Source organism: Trematomus bernacchii, unplaced genomic scaffold, assembly GCF_902827165.1.
Source record: "Trematomus bernacchii unplaced genomic scaffold, fTreBer1.1, whole genome shotgun sequence".
NCBI classification, from domain to species: domain Eukaryota; kingdom Metazoa; phylum Chordata; class Actinopteri; order Perciformes; family Nototheniidae; genus Trematomus; species Trematomus bernacchii.
Genome location: NW_022987686.1, coordinates 2,671,252 through 2,682,463, shown reverse-complemented (window position 1 = coordinate 2,682,463; position 11,212 = coordinate 2,671,252). Strand labels below are relative to the sequence as shown.

The 11,212-nt window shown below is 41.3% G+C and overlaps 1 protein-coding gene across 1 annotated transcript; it reads right to left on the bottom strand.

Moving 5' to 3' along the window:
- Positions 1 to 207: 207 nt before the first annotated feature.
- On the bottom strand, positions 208 to 10,888 carry LOC117488080. The gene is made up of 7 exons (XM_034136816.1): positions 10,880 to 10,888; positions 9,383 to 9,445; positions 9,186 to 9,263; positions 7,310 to 8,837; positions 5,321 to 7,120; positions 2,015 to 5,224; positions 208 to 287 (listed from the first exon to the last, which is right to left on the bottom strand). Exons 1-7 carry the CDS (start codon positions 10,886 to 10,888, stop codon positions 208 to 210), a joined length of 6,768 nt encoding a protein of 2,255 aa, XP_033992707.1.
- Positions 10,889 to 11,212: the final 324 nt, after the last annotated feature.

Sequence of the window (11,212 nt, the reverse complement as noted above, 5' to 3'; positions counted from 1 at the left end):
TGTCAGCGTCTTATGTGAGGATGCATTTCACACACTCACTCCACCAAAAACACTGAAACCAGCTGACATCCCATTAGACAGCCAGGAGGTGAACTGTTGTGTCTGGGACGCTTTAATGCTACGGTCAGTTACAAGGGAAAGAACTACCTATTTGAAGCATATGTAGTCCGTGGCCAGAGTGTCAATAACCTACTCAGCCGGGATCTGTTAGTGGAGATGAATCTGGTAAGGTGTGTTGATGAAGTGAAATTCACTACCAGTGAACACCTTCAAGCCAACCCTGTCTCCTAGAAATTACGTTCCCACAAAACTAAACTGCATTCTCAAATACGTTTCGCAAGAAACGTATTTCCTTCCACGTTACGTTTGTTATGAACATATCTTAAATACGTTTATTTTCTACATATCTTCTAGAAACCTATGTTCTCCAACATGACGTTTGTTATGAACGTATCTCAAATACGTTTGCTTTCTACCTATATTTGCCATTTCTTTTCTAGCTTATAATAATGATAATAGTAATTTATTAATATCATTTTAGAGCAAACTTATTTTCGCGCTGGCTGGCAGCTCACTGTTGAGTTTACCAAATCCGTTATTATGCTGGTTAATGGTTAATAATCACAATATTGTTTGTAGTCGTTTCATACAGCATTCTCAATTACGTTTAACAAGAAACGTCTTTTGTCCCACGTTACGTTTGTTCTGAACATATCTTAAATACGTTTGCTTTCTACCTATCTTTGACATTTCTTTTCTAGCTTATAATAATGATAATAGTAATTTATTAATATCATTTTAGAGCACACATTTGAAATCGACGATCGGGCTTGATATCCTATGGTTAAATTAAAATCAGTAGGCGAGGCTGTAATTTCGCCAGCTGGAGGCAGAGTTTTAACATCCCAAAAAGCTGCTGTGTCGTTTATTGCACCTCAAACACCTCAAACTTCCTCTAAGGACAGCAGAAGAGCTCTGTGGCTTCAGGCTTGATCGCCGTTCAAATGACAGCGTTGGTTTCCCCAAAAGTGGGTGGGGCTGTAAAGTGACGTAGATTTTACTCTCATCTATTATTCAAAACCATTCTATTTATTCTAACGTAAATTACATGCCAGTGTTTTATCTTTTTATTAAGCGATTTGTTTCTGTTGTTTAACTCATAGATATATATAAACATATGTTTTTATATATATCTATGGTTTAACTGGGAATGTTTTCACATTGAACCGGAAGTACGTCACTTCACTTTGTCTTCTTCGTCCCTTTTATGTTCCAGACAATGCATGGCTCAGCGTAACAGACTGAACAGCGACCCCAGGTGTGTCTACATTGGAATTACATCTTCATTACTGAAGGAAAAATACTTTACCTTGTGTTTGTTAACTGGGTTTTTAATGCAGTTGGCTTTTCTTAATGGTTACAATATTGCTATGAGTTACAGTATATCTGAAGCAAATTATGTTTCTGAAGATGTGTAGTCAATTCCACCCTTCAATGTAGCATAAATGTGAACTCTCATTACAGGAACAATACCGGAAACAGACGTAGGAAAGATCCTCAGCTCGCTGATTGGATGTTTTAGCCGCAATGCACGTTGGGATATGGTGTTTATGCGATGTGAAATCCGAAAACATTAAAAAAAATAATAATAATACTTTATTCCGAGTGTTCTTGCTTTTCTCTTTGAAAGTCATCACATAACGGCATTGTAATACACGGTTCGGCTGCATTAAATATGACATATCTGCCGTAGTTCTGTATTTATAGAGCCCTGATGAGAAGACTTCTGGACAAACAGGAAGAACTGCCGCCGAAACTGAATACGTGACGTGGATCATAAATACATCAACAATTAAACAACATCTTACATTTCTTTTCACAAAATACGTCTCCTTGCAGTATCAATACTAATTCGGCTGACTTTTATATTTGATCCAATTGGTAGATAGGTTATATTTACACCATAACGGTGGACAGCTGATAGAAAAGGACTTGTAGTTTTTAAAGATATTACTGATTTTCGGCAGAAACAATTGGAAATTGCTGTAGAAAAACAATTCTGGAGACTTTGTTTTGGAAAATTTTGCATAACGCACAACTGCTGCTTTTGTTCGCGTTCTTTTAATAATAAACCCGAAATTATTTTGGAGTTCGATGGCATTTTTGAGACTTTCACTCTGTGACATAACCCTGTATTCGGATGCGAATGTTGCCAAACACATATTATTAAAAACCGCGTCATTTGGCCGATTTTTGACGAAACCGGTCATCCACATGTTGTCTGTGGTTAGACTATTTGAATCTGCCATCTGTTTTAACACACTTAATGGCCTACTTATTTTAATTGTATTTTTCCCTGTTGGCACAAATTGGACCAAGCGAGAGCATGTCTTCAGGGACATGTGTGTCAATCTGTAGACTGCCTCTTGGGCACACACATCTCGGTTGTGTAAATACACACTCCCTAACTTTTTAAATGCATCCTTGGCATCTAGATTGCCCTGCTGTGATGCTTCTTTATGTGCATTACCCAATAATAATCCCATTTCCTTTTCTGCCTTGGAGATGTAGGAAATTATATAGACAACACATGCATAGGCATTGACCACATACTGAATGTCCATATTGGCATTCCAGCATTTTAACAGTAGTTTGTTGTATTGATTAATCCAGACTTCGCCAATTTGTCTTTTCAATACAACGTGTGTCTTTCTACCAACCAATTTGTAAGCAGCCTCGAAGATCGCTTGATTAATCCCCAGACTTTCAAATAATTGTTCCAGGCTTTCAAATATTACTTTTTCGTCTGAAAGAGCCTTTTTGACGGAGTTCAGAATTTTAACTGCAAACTCCTTCTTCTCCTTTTTTTCGGCCAAAGACTCTAATTTTACACACTCGCATGGTGTCAAGTTACAGCTACATTCTGCTAAGCATTGATCTTCACTGCTGCGACATATAAATGTACTAGCAGTAGCTGGCCGGGGGAAATTAAATCGACAAACAGTGTTATTTTTCTTACACGTTTTAGAATGTCTTTTGGAATGCTGTTGCACAGATGTCACAATGTCCTTTAACGGCTCATCTTGTGATGGTAATTCACATGTCAGATATGTGTCGATGAATTGAATCACCTCTTCATCTGTATTCTTATCAATTTTGGGTGCATTCTCAATCCAAAACAAGCAATGCACATGAGGTGAGCCACGCTGCTGAAATTCCACGCGATAGAAATAATCTACAATCTTGCCAATTGGGTGTGAAGGGGACATAAGTACTTCTTTCAAAAAACAATTCCATCTATAGTCAAACATCCTGGCCGCTGTCACAGGATTACGACGCAAGAGTTCACATCTGTCTGCCCAATCTAAATCTTCAGCGGTCTGTGTTCTACCTTCCTGTTTTAAAATAGCGTCGAGTAAATTTGCCCACCTAAGATCAGCCGAAGAGAATGAACAAAACCAGGTAGGCACACCAAGTTGACGCACACAAGCGAGGAGGTCACTCTGTGCGCGCTGCCAAAATGCTGGAGTACCTCTAATAGGTGAGAGAAAACGAAAGCCATCATCAAATTTCAACAGTTTTCTTATGGTTTCCTGATTCAACAAATTATCTTCTATCGGTTTGGATGGAAAGCCTGCTTTGCCTTTTCGCAATGCAATAGACACACTGGACAATACCTGTTGCACCTCAGACAAATACTGAGCATAAAAAATGTATTCTATATTTTGTGCAAACCTAACATCAGCATTTAAAACACGCATATTCAAATAGCGTGCTAATGTTATCTTGCGGGGCCTCGAATCACGGTAGGTGTTAATGCCCAGTGGGAACAATACAGGAAAGCATTTTGCTTCGTTGGAAATGTCTGCTAACAGCCTCACAGGACTATTACCCTCTGCTGGAGCGACATTTAATGTACTATCAAAATATTGATCCAACACTTCCTGTCCAATATCAACAGGCATCAGACATGTGTCCTGAAACATGCAATGCTGTTGCCTGTCGTGTAAAAGCTCATCATCAGCATTAGCATCAGACGTTTCATTAGTTGGCAAATCCATCAAGGTCGGATTGTCTACAAAGTCATCATCCCGTTCCCTCCAAAACTCATTAAGCAGAGCGTCATCAAGTTCCTCAAACTCGGGAACCCTTACAGGAATGAATGAACTTTCTTTTGCAGGACTATTGCCTTCTGCTGGGGCCATGTTCAGTTCTCTATCTGAAAACTGATCTGCAATTTCCAGATCAGTATCCACAGCCATCAAATCCATGTCCTGAAACAAACATGGCTGTTCCTCAGCAGCCTCTGATGATGTTTCCTTGGTGTGGGTTTGTTCATTCTCTTCCTCCTCCCTACAAAACTCGTTATACCAACTTTTATTAAATTCAATATCCCTATAGTGCTTATTGTTTCTTTTTAAATATTGTAATGCCCGCATTATGTGCATTGGGTCTGCAAATTGAAATTTATAATGACCTTTGTAGGTCGATCTACGCTTTAACTTTATTCGCAAGATGGAACCTTCCATCCTTGAGCGGGGGAGCAAATTTGTAGTTTGGACTATATTGGCTGGAACACACGTCACCGGTCCGTGAACTCCATTTTGCCCACCTTTGGGCAATGCCACCATCTTCATAAATGGTATATTTTTGGCAATTAAATGCTGCTCTATGCTGTTCAAACAAGCCAATTCTGGGGGAATGGGGTCTCCTGCCAAATTATTGAGAACACATTCAGGTGGCATCACACCTCTCTTAAGTTTCTTATCACAGTTGCTGCAGATCCAAGACTGCCCTCTCCCAATATCAATCCAAACACAGGGTACTTCACAGTCATCAGTACATGTGTGTAAATATGTGTCTCTGATGCATTTATTAGCTAATTCTTGATTCTTATATTTGTCTTTTTTACAGTGCAAGGCATGCGATTCAAATAACAACCTCTCGCAGCAGCTACAAACAAAAACGGGTCCATTCTTAACTTTGGCCAAAAACTGCTGCATCACAATATCAAATACCTGTCTATTTTTTAGCATTTGTTGCCTCTTCAATTTGTTGCTAGCTGTTACTCGCTTCTTATAATCTGGATTACCATGATACCTTTTTGAAGTCATGGATTTTACTTTCTTTCTATGCAATTTATTTTGCCTATATTTACGTTTGTTAAATGCTATAACTTTCTCTCTATGTAAAACTTTTAGTCTATAGTTCTGTTTGCTTAATGCTTGAACCCTTTCTCTATGCAGATCATCGTCATGATATTTTTTTACACTATATTTTTTTACTTTCTCCTTGTGCAATGGATTAAATATATATATACTTTTACTCAAATCCTTCCTCATCTGATTTTGCAATGGGTCTTCATGGTATCTAACCTGATCTTTTTCAATTGCTCTGAGTTTGTAATCATCATCCTCGAAATACCTTTTTCTAAGACCGACTCTTACTATCTCTTGATAATCTGCATCACTATACTTTTTCATGGACGCATCCCTAATCGTTTGCTGGTACCCTGTGTTTCGTTTATAATACAGTTTCTTTTTTGAGCTGTATTTCTTTTTTAAAAATGTTGAACGCCTACGACTCCAGCTGTTTGCAACACTCTCTGCATTGTCTTTAACCCCACCCTTCCCAGTACAGATATCGACACTGCTACGCATAGACCGTGTCTCTGACAAACCCCCCACTTTACACAATTCAAAGCACCTTTGTTCATCGTAAGGTTTGATACAAACCACTGGCTCAAAATGATTTTTATCACAATGTTTCAAGTATATTTTTTCTTTTGAAAGCATTGCACAATTACAAGTGTATTTGAGCCATTTTTCCCCACTGCAGATAAAAATGTCCACTCCAAGAGCATTTGCTGTCCCTTGGATTTCTACATCTGTGGCACAATGTCCTACATACTTCATCCGAGACTTCTCAATGTAGTCTGAAATTGAAGCAGATCCCCCAACTACTTTAGTTTGTTCTGCGTGATTCATCATATGCTTCACAACAGTCTTTCTAATCTTTCGATGGCTCTTCTGAGAACCACTGAGAACATGAGCTACCGCTCCGAAGAAACTATTGGCGTCCTCTTTAATTTTTTCGGTCTTACAGACCACACCTAGGGACCCAGTTACTGTAGGTCCCTGTACATCCTGCTTTTCAAAGTCTATATTACACTTTGTGCAAAGTGTTTTTGCCACTTCATTGCACAAAGGATTAAATTCAAGAGTGATTTTACTTACATCACTCTTTTCCACACAATCTGTGTCCCCAGCAGACGATGTACCATGCGTTTGTTCGGTAACCCTCCTTTTGCCCCTAGTTGTCCGTCTGACATTGTACAGTCTTGGACAAGAAGTGTCAAATTTGCAATACCCATAACAACTCTGCAAATTAGGTTGTTTTACACACACAACAGTCTCATAATGATTACCATTGCGGTTTTCCAAATAAACCCCCTGATTAGACAACTGCCCATTCTCGCAACTATATTTTAGCCAGCGTGGATCACAATATGTGAATATATTAACTCCAAACGCATCTGCTGCTGCTTGAATTTCTAATTCTGTTGCCCAACTGCCAACTTCCCGCATTTTGGATGTGCTGAGGTATTCTGACATGGAGGAGGTCAAAATACGCTCATAAGGCACAGCATTGCTCTGCATTTGATGAACCACTGCACGCCTAATTATTGTGTGATGCCTTTGTGTACCACACACAGCTTGACTCACTGCTCTAAAGAAACAGTTTCCGTCACCCTCTATTTTTTCATTGAGACATGGAGCCCCTATTAAACCAATTTGTGTAGACACAAAATCTACTTTTTCTGAATGCACATGTAACTGCTCACAAAGAGCTTGTGCAAGTTGATGACTAAGAGGATTAAACTGCAGTCGTCCACTTCTTACTTCTTTGACAAAAGCAACGTCTGAATTATCTGCGGTAACATCACTCTTTTTTAATTTTTTGCAAGCAGAAGATCCCTTACGAATCTTACGCTTTGCACCCATCTGAATGTTGGTGCAGCCAAGTGTGGACTGAATAGTTGAACTACAACCCAAATCAGTCTCTGTTGTTTTGGGAGTCACTCTTGGACCCAAAGACAGATTACTGCTTTCAATTGGGCCTATTTGAGTGACTCGAACACCAGCGATCTCAAACAGTTTTTGAGACTCAGAAGATCCCTTTGGAATGTTATGCTTTGCACCCATCTGAATGTTGGTGGACTGAATAGCTGAACTACAACCCAAATCAGTCTCTGTCGTTTTGGGAGTCACTCTTGGACCCAAAGACAGATTACTGCTTTCAATTGGGCCTATGTGAGTGACTCGGACACCAGCGATCTCAAACTGTTTTTGAGACTTCTTGAGGAACGCTGCAAATGTCCATATGTATTCAAACACGTGTTCAAGGCCTCTGAAATACAGAACAACACTACGCCCCTCGCCATCGCTCATCCCAGACGCACTGCGTGCATGGGAGTCGACCACTGCGTAGTGTCCACCTTGACCAATGATGGCACATGTAGCGCCATTCATTGTCAGAAAGCATGTGTCATATTTACTACACATGCTTTCCAGTGCGTATTTTAAAGTGGTTTGCACACCCTGATCAATGTTATCACCCTCAACCACATCCACATCTCCAGACACAAAGTCACTGTATTGAAACAGAAATCTTTGTCCGTCGATAATGGTCTCCTTGGGCAGATCTGGAATCGAAAGTAGACTGTATCCTCCACTGATACCTTGTTGGTCACGCAGGGAGGTGTACAGATTGTCACCAAGTACAACAACTTTATCCAGGTTGTCGGTCTGCCATGTAAACACGCTGTCAATGTTGTGTTTGGCTATGCCTACCAAACTGACAGCCATGCACTGAAGTCCTGCATATTTAAAGCGTTGATCACCCTGACTGAATGTTCCCCTGACACACCCCATATCCCCATCAATGACTCTAGCCGTCTCCGAATTAACTTCAGCTGCTTTCACAGAAAGTCTTGTAATGCTAAACTTCTGTGCATTCAATGAATTATTGAGATTCCTGATGTAAAACATCAGGTCATTAAGACATGTGTTGAACACGGCTACAGATGTGCCATAACTGGATGCTAACCCAGACGCAGCACGTGTGCCACAATCAACGACCACAATACAGTCATTGTGTTGAATAATGACACTGGCTGCGGAATTTAGGCTAAACAGACACATGCCATCCCTGGATAAGTGTTCAAGCAGCTTCTCCGACAATACCTGTTCCCCTTCAGACAAATTCAATTCGCCGTACACTGGCAGACCCATATTGACGTTCCACTTACGTCCAAACACACTGGTCTGCTCAACCAACCTGCACAAGTTCTTTGGCTTTACATTCATTTTATGGGCTTCCCCTAATACAAACGAGTTAAGCTTTGACCCTGCAACACGTATGGCATCGATATCTGTACTGCTCCACGAACACACAGGCGCAATCAAATGTTTGATCGCAGCCGCTATAGAACATGCAACAGATATTTTATTGTCAGAAACGGATGCATACCTCACAACAGTCCCTGCGACAACAGCCAGCTGCACTTTTTCTGAACACATGCAAGCATAGCCCTTACCTGTTCTGCATCCGTTGTCCTCATCAACATCCACTATCACGCTGGGTGATGGCTCCTTGCTGGATGATGGCTCCTTGCTGGATGATGGCTCCTTGCTGGATGATGGCTCCACGCTCAGTGATGGCTCTGCGCGGGGCAATGGCTCCACTCCTGGAAATGGCTCCACTCCTGGAAATGGCTCCACCCCTGGAAATGGCTCCACTCCTGGCAATGGCTCCAACCCCGGCAATGGCTCCTCCTAGAAGAAAATTCATATATAAAAAAACTGCTAAAAACACTATGTGTCTTAAATTGTTTCACAAACGTTTAACTAAATAATAGAAAGATATACAATTACTAATACAAAATGATTATTGTTATATATTAACTTTTGTTTTTCTACTTACCCACACACATACTGAATGGAACTCAAAAGAGAGGTTTCTTGTCATTGATTGTGTACACTTGAAACAACGTTGACTGCATGCAGGCTAACAACTGAAACTATTTTATTTTAACAATGAGCAAAAGTAACTATGTCAATAAATTAGCATGATTCATTCAAATGTCACTCTGAAAGCACATCGTTCACACAAAGAGCACAGACCTGCTGCTCCACAGCAACTGTCCCTCTACTGGTAGGTGGCCGTAAAATCACCTCCACAACAATGGGAGCTGCCTCCCCCTAAAAAAACAAAACAATTTAGTAAACTTGAGAATAAATAACACCACCGATATTCGTGTAACTTCTTAGTTTTAAACAAGTCCTATATTGCCTTTAAAAAAGAAGAAAACAAGAACAACCTGTCGCTTTGCCAGGGTTTTCTTGGAGGCAGGAGCCCTCTGCTTCAGCTCCAACTTTGCTTTCTAACGTAAGGAAAACAAAATGATTAATCCTCCACTAATAACTCCTTATGGACAGTATAAGTTGTCCTCACTGTAATACATTTAAAGTTTGTCTCACCGTATGCCGTTTCCATGGCAACGAATCCCTCACCAAAAAACACGAAGTTGTCTTAAGTCAATGGAAAACCTTCCAAACTGCACCAGACTTCAGATGACAGTTAATGGTCCATGACTCAACAGCTCTACGCAAAATATGAGATCTCACCGTATGCCGTTTCCATGGCAACGCACCCCACGCCGTAAAACACGATGTTGTCTTAATTCAATGGAAAAGGTTCAAAACGGCACCAGACTTCAGATGACAGTTAATGGTCCGGCCCTCAACACATTAATATGACAAAAGTGAGTTTTCCTCAAAAGCTGTTTCCATGGCAACGCATCACTCGCCATAAAACACGGTGTCGCTGTAACTCCAATGGACACGGTCCCATCGTCCCCCAATCTTCACTTTTATATCACCGGTCCATGCCTCAACAGCTCTAGGTGAAATCTGAGATCTCATCGTATGCCGTTTCCATGGCAACGAATCACTCGCCGTAAAACACGACGTTGTCTTAAGTCAATGGAAAACCTTCCAAACGGCACCAGACTTCAGATGACAGTTAATGGTCCGGCCCTCAACAGCACTATGCCAATTATGGGATGTCATCATATGCCGTTTCTATGGCAACGAATCACTCGCCGTAAAACACGATGTTGTCTTAAGTCAATGGAAAAGCTTCCAAACTGCACCACACTTCAGATGACAGTTAATAGTCCGGCCCTCAACAGCTCTACGCGAAATCTGAGATCTCACCGTATGCCGTTTCCATGGCAACGCATCACTCGCCATAAAACACGATGTCGCTGTAAATCCAATCGACACGGTCCCATCGTCCCCCAACCTTCACTTTTATATCACTGGTCCATGACTCAACAGCTCTACGCGAAATCTGAGATCACACCGTATGCCGTTTCCATGGCAACGCATCCCACGCCGTAAAACACAATGTTGTCTTAATTCAATGGAAAAGCTTCCAAACTGCACCAGACTTCAGATGACAGTTAATGGTCCGGCCCTCAACACATTAATATGACAAAAGTGAGTTTTCCTCAAAAGCTGTTGCCATGGCAACGAATCCCTCGCCATAAAACACGGTGTCGCTGTAAATCCAATGGACACGGTCCCATCGTCCCCCAATCTTCACTTTTATATTACTGGTCCATGACTCAACAGCTCTACGTGAAATCTGAGATCTCACCGTATGCCGTTTCCATGGCAACGAATCACTCACCATAAAACACGATGTTGTCTTACGTCAATGGAAAATGTTCCAAACTGCACCAGACTTCAGATGACAGTTAATGGTCCAACCCTCAACAGCTCTACGCCAATTCTGAGATCTCATCGCATGCCGTTTCCATGGCAACTAATCACTCGCCATAAAACACGATGTTGTCCTAACTCACTGGAAAAACGTCCAAACGGCACCAGACATCAGATGATGGCTAATGGTCCGGCCCTCAACACATCTAGGCGTATTATGGGGTGTCATCAAATTCCGTTGCCATGGCGACAGATCACTCGCCATCAAACACAATGTTTATGATACTGCTGTAACTCCCATTTACGTTGTCCGATCGGCCTGAAACTTCCCACGTTTGCCAACGGCCGAGTCCGGAAAACTCCTGCATGATACCTCGACGTGCGGACAACAGCCTGCGGAGCGTCGAAGACCCGCTCAACGC